Source organism: Tetrao urogallus, assembly GCF_951394365.1.
Source record: "Tetrao urogallus genome assembly, chromosome: 9".
In the NCBI taxonomy this organism is placed as follows: domain Eukaryota; kingdom Metazoa; phylum Chordata; class Aves; order Galliformes; family Phasianidae; genus Tetrao; species Tetrao urogallus.
In genome coordinates this window covers 2,817,511-2,830,915 of record NC_136822.1, presented here as the reverse complement: position 1 = coordinate 2,830,915, position 13,405 = coordinate 2,817,511, and the positions used below count along the sequence as shown (strand labels likewise).

The following is a 13,405-nucleotide window of genomic DNA, read 5'->3' as shown; positions in this document are numbered from 1 at the left end:
AGTGGTGGGAAATCACTTTGTGTGAGTTCACTTTAAATAACTGAATGTCGTTATTCTGGTGACCTGTTGCTTCATTTTATCTATTTCCTTTGTTTCCAGCTCTGTCAAGCAGGATTATTGAGCGAATATTCAGCGGTGCTGTGGTGAGGTGAGGAACAGCATGCTGGCTGGGAATGGAAGTGAATTTCTGTCAGGCTGATTAGAAATTCAAGATACTGATCAGTGGGAATTTCTGAGAGTATGGTTTCCAACACGATGCTTCAGTTGAAGCTGCTTGAAAATTGAGTGGCACTTTTGGTGGTATCTTTAGAAAGCAAATAAAAAATGCTGTAGGATGATCACTTAAATACATCTCTGTAAAACACGTAGTAGAAAATATTTTAGAACAGGCATAGCCCGTGGGAGCATACAGATGCTGTATTTTTGCCCAACAGTGGCACAGGGATGGCTGGACAGCATTGGTGCAAAGCCTCAGAAAAATAGCACAGCCCAGCAGCTGCTGTGTGAGGATACTTGGCAGGTGAGCCTCAGCTTTGCGGTGACATCCAGGCAGCAAGCATTGTGCTTGGGAGGAAGGACAGGAGGATTGTTGCTAGGAAGTGCAGGAGTACAGGCTGAGCAGGCAGTCATGTTTCCATTTTCTCTTACAAGTGATTCGGGGCTTTTTAAAAACTGTGTTGATAACATTCTGAGTATTAAGAAGCCTGTTTTTTCTGGGTCTGTTTTTCAGGGGAAATGAAGTTCAGAAGGAAGGCCGCATGAGTTATGCTGATTTTGTGTGGCTGCTGATTTCAGAGGAAGACAAAAGAAATGCTACAAGGTTTGACTGATTTCTGTGTCCTAGTAAAAGTACTAAGATGAGCAGATAGGATTTTAGGAACTTCTGTGACTTATTGCTTTCTCAAACAGACAGCAGCTTGAGTTTCCATGATTATTAGGAAGAAGACAGCTTACTGTCAATACTTGGTCAAATAATTTTCCTTTCTTGAGGAGAAATTGCTTAGAGGGAGAGTTTCCTTTTAATGTTAAGTGTCTTGGGTAACCATCAGTCACTTTGGTTCCCCCATGCTCATGAAGATAGTGCGATTTTACCACTGTGAGGAACTGCTTGGAGAGCAGTAGTGAGCTGCATAAAAACTGAATTTGTTTGTTTTCCCCCTTTGTCTCCATCACACTTCCCTATAGGTCTTGATCTCATTGACTGCAGACCGGATGATGGCTTCTTGCAAGGGCGGTCCCTGGCCCTTTTTATAGAGGCAGCTGTAGATACCATCTGTCAGCACTGAGCTCCTGTGTAGTGGGCAGAGTTCATCTCACATGGCTGCAGCTTTGTGGCCGTGTGAACTGATATCTCAACCATGCTGTGAGGGCTGGGGTGCACTTCAGAGGGGGTCTGTGTAGCAATAGCAAGGGCTGCAGTCACTTTTCCTGGCCTACCCCTGGCTCTGGGGTAAACCCATGAGATGTTTGCAGCTGGTAGGAACGTTTCCTTTATGCATGTAGCAAGTTCCTAAGAAGGGTTTGTAGGGAGATGAGTCTCTTAGTATAACCTACCCACCTGCCTGGTTTGTGCAGCCAGCAGGAGACTGCTGTGCAGAGCAGAACTAGATCTGCATGCAGTTATTAGGGCAAGGAATTCTCCGAGTAAAGAACTCAAATCCATGGTTGGACTATCTAGAGGTGAAGGTAGGATGTAGAGTGTAGCTGCCTTAAAACACTGCCTTTGATATAAAAGAGTATGGGATAGCTGGCGTCCTGGCTTCAGAGTTGGTTGTATCTGGCTAACTTCTGATGCTGAATGGGGCAGGAGCACCACAGCCTGTGTGAGACAGTTGACAGTGCACACTGGGCACTTGCTAGAGCTACCTGGTGAAACAGGTCGTGAGGGTGGCTGTGCTCACAAGTCACCTAAAACAGAACTAACAGGTGGCACTGGTGAGCCTTGGCTTGTGCCCTAATCCTTCCCAAAGGTTATTTTTGTCCCTAGATTTATGCCAACGTTTGGGTGAAGAGGAGCATTGGAGAATTGGGGAAGGGGAATATGCATTGCTGCAGTAGAGATTCTCTAATGCAGTCACCATGCTTTCACTAATCCTGTCTCTTTTTCTAGCATTGAATACTGGTTTCGCTGCATGGACCTGGATGGGGATGGGGTGCTCTCCATGTATGAACTGGAATACTTCTATGAGGAGCAGTGTGAACGGATGGAAGTGATGGGCATAGAACCACTGCCATTTCAGGACTTGCTGTGTCAGATGCTCGATCTTGTTAAGCCAGAGAGAGAAGGTACATTCTGTTTAATGGGGCTTCCATGCTCTTTGATCTGTGGTGGATTGAGAAAGTAATGTTACCCTGAAACCCATTTGTGGATAGAGTCTTGTGTTAGAATCACAGGGCTGGAATTACTGTACAAAGTAACAGTAACATTATGGCTGTTTGCAGCAAAATGTTATACATAAAGAAGTCTGAAAAACTTGAAAGACCTTTTGAATGAACTTGCTGGCACTGGAGCAAGTCTTGTATAGTCCAGCTGTGGAACATACTGACAGCATAGATGTGAAACTACCATCCCCCTTCACATTCTTTCACATTTCACATAAATATGAAAGACCTCCATATTACCTCCAGATGTGTGTGAAATTTAGAACTAACACACACCAATTTATTGAATAATGTTTATCTTCTTGTCAGGATTGGAAAGAGATTTTGCAATATTGTAGCGTAGTGGTGCAACAAGACTTCCTTAAAGCTGACCAGAACAGGTCCAGTTTCTCACTAAGGAAAAGCTTAATAGCACAGTATCATGTGTGGGTTTTTGTTTGTTTTGTTTCTGCAGGACGAGTAACCCTGCGAGACTTGAAGAGATGCAGAATGGCTCATGTGTTCTATAACACGTTCTTCAATTTAGAGAAATACCTGGACAATGAACAGAGAGATCCCTTTGCAGTGCAAAAGGTATAAATCACTTCTATTTCTAAATGCAGGCCTTCTCAAACTCGTCTTTGGAATTAAACTGGATGAAGGAAAAATCCAACTGAATATAAAGACCTTTTTATAAAGGTCTGTATATAAAAACCTTTTTCACGCTTAGGGCAGTCAGACACTGGAACAGGTTGCCTAAATAGTTTGTGAATATTCTGACCTTGGAGGTTGTCAGCATGTGACTTTGAACTCCCTGATTGGACCTCGCAGCAGGCCCAGAAGTGACCAGAAGCTGAGAGATGTCCTGGGTAGCTTCCAACCCAAACCATTCCACTGTTCTATGATGTGACTGCCTTAGCTGATCCTACTGCACCAGCACTGGTGGTGCAGTGTGTGATTCTAGAGAGAATGACCTACACCTGCTGAGTTGCCAGTGATCCATCAGGTTGTGCTGGCGGCATTCACCATCCTCTCTCCAGACAGAAAACATAGAAAAGGTTGTCACTTCTGTGATTTCTTGTTACACTAGCTGTAGGGTGTTCTGGCACCTGAGCTTTGTCAGTTGCTGGCGTGAAGTCCCTCACTTCTGGTTCCCCTTGCATGTGCACTGAAAACAGATGTGACTGTAGCTTAAAAACTATCTCCCAGAAGGCTTTTATGCAGTCAGAAGTACAGTAAAGTGGTGGGGAAGCCAAAATCAACTCTGGTTCTTTCCCAGCTGGTTCCTGCATAACCTGAATGAGGAACTTTGCAGTTCAGTGCTTCTAGGCTTAAGTATATCCAAATTCGGAACCACCCTATTTAATGTTTTAGGTTTGTGTTTTTATTTTTTAAGGATCATCCTAAGTTATGCTCCCTGGCCCAACTGCCTGCCCCTATCTTCCCTTGGCTTATTTACTAAATGGCAGAGAGGCAAATGTTTATAGAGATGTTATTTTGTAACCTTTCAAGCTTTCCCCCTCTTAGCAAACTGTTAGGGTCAACTGTAATTGACAATTAAGGATTTCAAATTAAGTCCTTTAACCAATTGCAAACTGTGAAGATGCATGGCTTTGTGAACTGGAGCAACGAAAATACGCAGAAGATACTGTGGAATGCCTTGGGTTGGAATGGACCTTTGAGGTCATCCAGTTCCAACACCCCTGCTGTGGGCAGGGTTGCCAGTAGTTATTCAGCATTTCTGAAGTGGAGGGGGACTGATTTGTTGGCAAGTCAGGTCACACACTGAGTTTTGTAGTCTGCGCGTAGTCTGTGTGTTTCATGATGTGCAGATGTTAATTTGAGGTAATTGTGAGCCTTTCAGTTAACACGTTTTTTGACTGTTTGGATACCGTCAATGACTACTGCTAGAACTGGCTGTTCACATGTGCATGGAGTTACAGAACACGAGACCCATTGTAAACGTAGTTGTAAAGAGTTGCAGACGTGGTGTGCTTGACTGCCTGCTCTCTTCAGGATTTTGAAAACGATGGCCCTGAACCTTCTGACTGGGACAGGTATGCTGCTGAAGAGTACGAGATCCTTGTGGCTGAGGAGTCTGGGAACGAGCAGCTCCAAGAAGGGTAAGCAGAGGCATTGCACTGCCCTGGAGACGCGTTCCGTGGCTCTGGCTGAGATCAGGACTCTGCATCAGAGCGTGGTGAAGCCTGAAGTGGTTGCTCCAAAATGGCTCTGTTGGTAAATTTGTCATAAGGGGCTTGGGATCTTCTGAATTCTTTTTGTCAACCGTTTAAATGAGCTACACAGCAGATGTGAAGATAGCTGGGAAAAAGGAAAGAGCAATTTTCTTTTGGTAACAGTACCAAAAAGATCTCAAATGACTTTTGCTATTCCTGGCTATGTGTTAATGGTAAAAGCTGTAGCCGTTACATTTGCCATATTAGTGGAGACTTTATTTTGGTCAAATAATTTTACTTCCTGCCCATCTTTATGCCTGTTAGTCTTTTTATTTAAAACAGTTGACTTCTGCAATATCTACAGTAATTTTTGCAAATGTGTAGGAACATGTATTGATAGCTCCAGCTATCCTCAGAGCCAATGAATTTAGGCAGAGCAGTAGGTCCAGGAATGCTCTGTATGCATTCCACAGAGGCTCCCAATGCAGACTTGCTGTATGCGTGGCTGGGGTTGTATCTTCTTGAGGGTATTTCTCCAGAGATTTCTTGATGGTTACTGTAAGACGCATTGGAACAAATATGTTGTGTTTCTACATGGTGTTAATCTTGCATGATTCAGGATTTCACCCATTCTTGAGCAGCATTTACAGAGCCATGAAATAAGAGTCCTGAGATGATTGCCTAATTTTCCCACAATGGAAACTGCTTGGATAACAGTAGCATCCACTAATTGGCCACTGGGATTTACAAAGCCATGGAGAGCTGCGTTTGCCTTTCTCCCTGTGATGTGCATCCAAACAGCAGTAAGCTGTTTATTCATCTCCTTTGAGCTGCCTTGCCTTTTTGTGGCTTCCATAATGAAAGATGATGTAACAGAGGATGGAAGATAAAATTGTTGTATTTCCTGCATCTGCACTGCAACACCTGTGTGCTCAGTACAGAAAAGAAATAGGAATCTACCATAGAAGCTTTGCAGGACCACGACTCACCAAATTCACCAAAAACGGAATTGGCAGGTGATGTCAGGTTTTTGAAGTCTGTCTGAAGCAGCTCTGTGTCTTCCTCTAAAGAGCATGTCAGCAACCTTGCTGCTTGCTTTTAAGAGCCCCTGAAAAGCTCTGTAGTCATGGCAGCGGCATTAGATCTCATTTGTGGAGCATAGCAACAGACCACAAAGGAAAAAAAGGAAGGGAAAAAGAAAAACAAAGAGCTGGATGCCCAGACAAATTTGCTAGAAAGAGGCATTGAGTTTTTGCATATTCATCATTTCTGCTGTCTTTTGAGGGTGACAGAAACAGAGTGGGATGAAATGAAGATGATTTATGAGCTCTATGAAGAAGCAGATGATTTTTTAGCAAAGGTAGCTGGCAGAATGTGAAATTCAGTGTTTGTCTGAATAGATTTGAGAATAACCATCGTTCAGCAATTGCAGATGAATTAGTTGGCATTCTGCACTACATTTATGACTTAATCCTGCCTGTAGCTTTTCTGACTGGAGGGTTTCTGACACCAGTTGGTGTCTGGCTACCTGGATGCTTGTCTGTGACAGGGCACTGCCTGTGGAAGAGGAATCTCACCAAGACATAGTGGATGCTCACAGAGACTTGAAGGATGCTGTGCCTGTTCAGAGGTGGTCAGGCGCTGTCTGCGTAATGTCAGGGAGATCTTAAGTGTTTACTTCTGATCCTGAGTGGCAGCTTCAGAGATTTGCAAGTACTAGTGTGGTAAATTAAATACCTATGTTGGAAAACACAAGGACAACACACTCACCAAAAAGAAGAGAAAAGAAAGGTCTTCTTTTACTTAAAACAACAATTTGGAGCGTGGTGTTTCACTGAATGCTTAAGCTGATCTGAACACTTCTCAGCCATGTTTTCTGGTTTATACATCTGTGTATGAGTTTTCGAGAAGAGAGCCTGTTCCCTGGTGAATGCATGCACATGTTTTTGTGTAAAGGCAGAAGCAGAAGTTGAATCTGACCACGAAGGCTCTGAAAGCAAAACTGCTATCTCACAGAGTTTGCAGGTGATGGCACAGAAGCCTCTTTGCAGCAGGACGTAAGGATTGGCAGGCAGAAATTGCTCCCAGGGCTTTGTTGTATCTGCACATGACTTAGAAGAGGGAAAAGCAACACGAGAAATGGCAGATGGCTCTTTTTTTGGCACTGTCCACACAGGGTATCCAAGGAGTTAACCTTTTTCTAGGGCAGTTTATCAGTGAACAAACTGGAGCTATTCCTGTGCTTGCCACTGGAAGACCTGCTGCAACATTGCCTTCATAACAAGCGTTGCTTTCAGAACTAAAGAATTTGAATTTCTTGGGAGTCCTGAGAAAATACCTTGTGATGGGCTGAGGCTGGGGAAAAAATATCATTTCTCAGCAATGTACTGCAGCTGGCTGGAGAGGAGAATTTGCAGACAAACCTCCCTAAGTCATAAGCACAGAGACCTGGAGCTTCAAACCAAGAGGGAGAGGAACATGACAGTGTGGCCACAACTGATTTTTCTGTGAAAACAAAAGCGTATCGTAAGCTCAAAAATACTTTGGAAACCAAGTGTTAGTGAGCAGGTCTGAGCAAGCCAAGTTTCCTCTAGGAGCTGAATCTGTGCCTGAACAACTTGATTTCTACACTAAGGCTACTGCAAGATACTGACTAAAACTGTATTCAGATTTCTAAATGCTGAACACCAATGAAAAGCTGCTTCAGAACTTACAAAGGAGAATGGATAGAGGACAGTCAGCTGTCAGAATGCTGCCTACTGAGGCACTATTCAGTGCTTTACAAATATGCTCCTTGAGGTTAACATCCTGCATGTTATCGTATTTTAGTCACATGGTTTAGTGGCTGCTGAAATAACTTAGCTGAAAAGTGCTCTCACCAAAAAATAGCTTTTAAAGACACACCTTTTATCTTTACAGATCATTTGAAGAAGACTATGAGACAGATGAAGTCTTATCTCCCTCTGAAACTGGAGACAAGTCAAACTAGTTATCTCAGATCTCTTAGCATAGAGAATGGAAGATATGTAATCAGTGTCTGTCGAACTGGATAGCAGTCAGTCCCAAGATGCTTAGGGACAGTTAGGGATTTTTCTTAAGTCTGTCATTGGAGCAATGTGTTTTATTTTGTACACTGTAACTTGAAACCCCCTTTTTTTTTTCTTCTTGTGTAACTGCGATAAGATAATTTCTTTAAAATAGCTTTCTGCAATGTGTTACTGTGCACACATTAAAAATGGTGATTGCACCTTGTTTCCTTTATATCTTTTCATATAAATGTCCCCAGATGTGCAATAAATGCCAGCATCTAATGACAAACTCACAGCTGCGTGCAACATCTACAGCGGTCACTGGTCCGTTGGTTCAGTCCTGTGCCATTGTGACTCTTTGACTTCACAACAGGAGTGACGGAAGTTGCCAAATTAATTTATACATATATGGCTAGAGATCATTTAAAACACAAATCACAGTGCAGTTCTTGGTTTTGCTGGTGTCCTGAATACCAAAGGCAACATGCCTGCAGATAGGGAGAATGAGGTCCCCTTCTGTGATACAAAGCTCTTGTAGATGGTACCAAACAAATTGTACTTGTATGCATATGTGAACAGTTAAAATGATGTCATGTTTCTCTTAGAATTTATGATACAATTAACGTTTCTGTGTATCCTTTTGTGTGTGAGAGGATCTCTTGTATGAATACCAGTCAGGATAGTGGTTTTTTCTCTGTAGAAGTGTTTTCTAGTATACTTACAAGAGATGCATGCACTGTTCAGCCAGTGTGCTGGAACTGCTGCGTTCTGTGTGCTTCAGTTCTGTTTCTTTCCTGTGCTCTTCCCTTCTCTTGTACTGCTAATCTGTAGCCTTCTGCAAGGGTCTAAGCTGATATCATGAAAATACCTGCCTTACCCGTGTGTGGTAAATTCCTGTTAACAGAGGGATTCTTTACCTGGTAAAGAAAACCTCCAAACATTACTGATTTTTTTTTTTTTTCCACCCATGAAACAGACCTAGATTCAGAGAGAAAGCAGTGTAACTGATGAATTCTTGTAATTCATGGAATTACAATTGATGTAGAAAGACAGAACCCATTCACTTCGTAGACAGATAGCTTGTGGATACACATGCTCACTGTTATCCCAGCGTGTTTGGTGCATAAAAATGCTGCCCAGTGGTACATTCATCCCTAGATGCTATGTCTAAATGTTGCTGTTAGTAACAAGTAAGGAATTGGCTGATCACTACAACCCAGCTTCAACTTTTCCAGGAGCCTTTGAAGTGTCACGCCTGCCTCCCGATGCCCAGGTGGGACATACTGCTGCCTTGCTGAGGTTAGTAACTCTCATCAAGATCAAAATCTGAAAGGGAGGAAGTTATCAGTTACACTGGGCTCGAAGAACTGTTCCCTTTCCCATGAACAGTGTTGCTATTTTATCTAGATCCATATACAAATCCCAGGATCCTGGATTTTTTCATATATTGGGGGAACTTCTGGATGCCCAGATTCTTAGCAAAGGTACTTTGAGGTCATCTCCATTCTGCAGTGACAGAATGAAGGAGGGGGCACTCTGACCAAGGCAGGATAAGCCCCTTCAAATGCAAAGAGCACACAAGAGTAGCTCTGTTCAGCTCCAGGATGTCTGAGTTACATCTCCATCACCACTGTAACCCTTGGAAAAGCTTGTGGAATAATTCCACAGAGATCCACGTCCAGAAAAAAAGTAAATGATTGCAAAAATGAACTTAGGATGGAAATCACACAACAGCCAATTAGAACCAGCTCTTTCTACTTCTTTCACCTGAAAGAACCAAGACAAAGCATTTCACCTCTTTTCTTCATTATCTGGGCCTGAAGTGGCCTTTTACTCTTTGATAAGATTTTAAATCTCTCCAAAACAAAGATTATTCAAAAGAACAAGAGAAGAACCTGACCTATTCCAGGACGGAAAGAAAGCAAACAAAGAGGAGTATCCTAAGCCTGGTAAAATCACCTGTTACATTTTCAAGCTTTGGCTTCAGTGAGGCAGACATTCGCGGCTTTTCTTCTGAGCTCTTTCACTCCCAAACCCAAGGATTTCTTTTTTAAAAAACAGGTTCTCTGCTGCTCTAATTACAGTGATTCCATTTGTCCCTTCTAGCAGGGCAACACTGTGACACCAGCCTAAGGAATAAAAAAATAATAAAAAAGAATAAAGGACAACTTAGGGCAGATGTTTTGCCTCATGTACAAGAACAAGCTACAGAAACTGTATGTAGTAACTTACAGTGTTTGCTTTCTGGAAAAGAAATCCATTCGTTTTACTAATCCATGTGCAGGTAATCATAATTCAGCTGTCACAGATTAATTAGTGAATGAGGTATTTATTCTACACCCCCTTTGTGTCTTAGCCCTGTCAAAACTTCTCGTGGTAAATTTGGAAACTCTGTCATGCTCCTGGAGTTTCTGGGGTGGTTACAGCATCAGAAGATGGGGATGTTTGGGACTGCAGACACAGTGCCTGCTCAGAGGCTGTGAAGCTCTCTGAAATGAAGCCAACGAACCCAAGAATTACAGCACAGAACACTCACAGGAACCCACTGCTCTCTGACTTTGCCTCCTGCCTGCAGCTGTCAGCGTCACTGTAGATGTCGCAGACCTTTAAAGACAGCTCTTACATTTTTCTTTTTAGTGTAAGTCTATTATGAGCTGGATTCCTTTTGCTAATGGTCAGAAAAGCGACTGCAATTCACTTCTGCATGATAAAAGAATACGTGTTTATTTGTCCCCTCTAGTCTGCTTTTGTCTGGCAAAAACAAGTCCCGTGTCCTTAGGAAAAAACCTTATTTTCACATTCACAAATTTCCTCTGCACTGTTCAGACAGGAGATGTGGTTCAATACAACCACGTGCTGGAATGGTACTAGGCTCATTTTTTTCTTTTTCTCTGCAATCTCGGTAGTAATTCCTTCACCACGTTTTTCACCAGCAAGAAGCGCCCGGGCGCTGGCGCAGTTCCCCTTCTGCCGGCCTGCCACCACGCGGCAGTGTTGCAAAACAGACACGGACAGCGAGAAAGAGGTGGCAGGCAGCCTCAGGGTGACAGAAACATTGCAGAAAACCTTCCTGCTTTCGTGAACTAAGGATGAAAGGAAGCTGACCTGAGAGACTCTGAACAAGGTCCGTGCTTAGATTCTGAAATAAAATGTGCCTGAAAGAACAGGAAGGAAAAGAAGCGTACTTCTGGAGTACGGCACTTCACAGCAGCTGCAGGTCTACGCAATGGAAATGAACCTCAGTAAGGAGCACGTGTTACTGTGAGAAAGAATTCAGCAGTGCGTGGCCTTTCCCTCTTTTCTCTGTGTTGCTGGGTGATGGTTCTAGAAACTGAGTATTTAAATAATAAAGGTTCTTATACTTTGTAAAAGTAGTTTTGGATGCGTTTTGTGCTGGTATGGTTTTATCTTTGTATTTCTACTTTGTAATTTCTTCATTTCTTTTTGGCAAATAAAGGACTTCTGAAATGAGGAGGTAAAATCTGTCTCACAGTGTTGGCACAGTGTTACTGTTCACTTCAGCTCCCAGTGCTGTCCCAAACCTGCCGGCCTTATTGCTGCTGAGCTCATCCAGCTGCCTGTCAGCAACCCCACGGAGCCAGGAGGCGCAGCTCTGCTGAACACACCGGGGAGAAGCAGCAGGCCCAACACTCACCTTCCTCAGGTCTTCCTCCTCAGCGTGGAGCCCCGCTCCTGTACCAACTTACCAAATTCCTGCGTCCCTCATTTTAATCTTAGAACAGACTTCTCCTGGATCCTCTGCAAGTGGCACAGAGGGGAGAAAGAAAAATATTCTGTTTTCATCGCGTGCAAATGCTGAAGTAAAAGTGCTGCATGATCTTCTTACTTTGTGAGACCGGTGGCTGCACCCACACACATCTGATCTGTGGATTGCACAGCTTTTGGTAGTGACCTCTGGTTTCTTTAAAATACCCAAGGCCCTTCAGTTATAAAAATGGAGTAGTTAAGACTGGACAAAGACGTGCCTGCAGCACAAGCAGTACCACCTTAACTCATGTGAAGTGTCAGGGTGAATGTTACAGCTGCACCACCTACACCTCAGGTTATTCTGATGTATCCAAAGCTGCTCTTTTTTGTTGTTCCACTTCTCAGGAAGGCATTGCTTATAATCCACCTTTTTATTCTCAACTGTATAAAGATTTAATACATTAAAAATATCTGGGGCATGTGCTTCCATACAGTAAAGAGATGCTTTTATTCTAGATCACATCAGAATTCTTTGCAAGATTTGTGTGCCACGTCTGTATGATCGTTTTCTTTAAAATCCATCTGTCTCACCAAACAACAAGCCCCTGCTGTGCTAGCAATACCTGCTTTGAAAGCAGGGCTTTCAGGTTTTATTTCAGACTGCTGGTGTGTCGCAACTCCATAGGCTTCCTTGTGACTATGCAAAAATTGACAGTGGTTTTGGAGAGGGGGGAGCTGGCAGCCTTGTTTCTTCTGTCTGAAAACTCCGTGCTGACACAAATTGAAGCAGCTGCAGAAGAAGACATGCTACCTGCCTCCACAGTTTCTGACAATGAAACCATACTCAAATGCATGTACAGAACATCCACAGGGAGTTGAGCATGTTGCAACCTCAACGTTGACAGGCATTATACATGAGGGTTAGAAATGTCAGAGAGCAAGAACATCACCTGCACAACTGAACTGCCTGCAAGAGCAGCATAAACCAAGTGGTCATTTCCAGTTTTGCTTCCTTGCCCCCTCCTCCCTCCCTCACTCACATAATACATCGAAAGAGCCTTTCCCATTAAAATTAGAAGTTTAAATGTTTTCTTTCTTGAAAAAGCATCTTCCATATGTTCAGACTGAGAAGGCCATCAGCACTATTTTTGTACTGGCGCACATCAGAACACAATCCAAAGTCCCCTTCCACAAGAAGCTGTTCTTTCCATCTCTACAGCAGTTTTCAGGCAGGAAGACCACCATAGCAAAGCATATGCTAAAACTATGCTGCTGCTTTCTGACCCAGCTCTGCCAATGGCAGAATTGTATTAAAGCTTGGAAGTTTCACTTTCCTGAGGTGGACTGGGAAGAAAGCTCGAGTGTCACACACTTCCTAAATGAAATCCCCAAGCAGGCTCTTCTGCCAGCACAGAGAAGAGTTCCCCTACTGCGCAGCACTACAGGAGGAAGGCCAGGCTGACAGCACCCAGGGAAGTCCTGCCAGCCCAGCCCAGCCCAGCCAACCCAGGCTGAGCTATAGCTGGAATCACTGCAAGGGCTCTCTGCCAGCCATTCTCCTGTGCTTCTCCACTGATGGCCAACAGGGTGCAAGCCCTTGCGTGGGTGATGTTGGTCACTTAACTCCTTTTGACTACAAGCATCGTTGGAAGCTCCCACACCAGCAGGCTGCTGATATCCCTTTTAAAATGGAAAAAAATGCTTTTTCAAACTGGAACCACTGCAATCATTACCAGGAACACTGTGACCCTTTCTGTTGTTCAGCTCATTCAAGAACAACTAGCCAGGAGGTTAAGAAAATGCAACCAACCAAACCTTAATTTAAACAACTACAGAATTAGTCATCAATGAACTAAGCAGTGTGTAGACAGCAAGTTTGAAATATGCCACACCGATGCTCTGAGCAGTTGCAAAATAGAATTAGAAAACTAACATTTATTAAATCAATTTGAATTTTAATACACATTTCAAAAACGTGGCAGCATAAAAAGAAACGTTTTTAGAAACAACCTGAATCTACCATTTGCACTGTTACATTAACGATCAGGGCTCTCCTGTCAACAGTTCCAAAACACACTTGACCTAAACCACCATATTTAATGCAGCAGTGAGATACTAAAGACTCCAAGT

At 43.3% G+C, this 13,405-nt stretch overlaps 1 protein-coding gene across 1 annotated transcript in view; it reads left to right on the top strand.

Annotated features, from left to right (window-relative positions):
* The window catches only part of PPP2R3A (protein phosphatase 2 regulatory subunit B''alpha), a gene marked incomplete at both ends in the record, with an annotated part of 37,937 nt that extends 30,410 nt beyond the window's left edge, over positions 1 to 7,527 (top strand). Inside the window, 6 exons of the mRNA XM_079540014.1 lie at positions 100 to 148; positions 731 to 820; positions 2,111 to 2,286; positions 2,837 to 2,955; positions 4,378 to 4,484; positions 7,458 to 7,527. Coding sequence (XP_079396140.1) covers positions 100 to 148; positions 731 to 820; positions 2,111 to 2,286; positions 2,837 to 2,955; positions 4,378 to 4,484; positions 7,458 to 7,527 — 611 coding nt within the window. The remainder of the gene's footprint in view (positions 1 to 99; positions 149 to 730; positions 821 to 2,110; positions 2,287 to 2,836; positions 2,956 to 4,377; positions 4,485 to 7,457) is intronic.
* Positions 7,528 to 13,405: the final 5,878 nt, after the last annotated feature.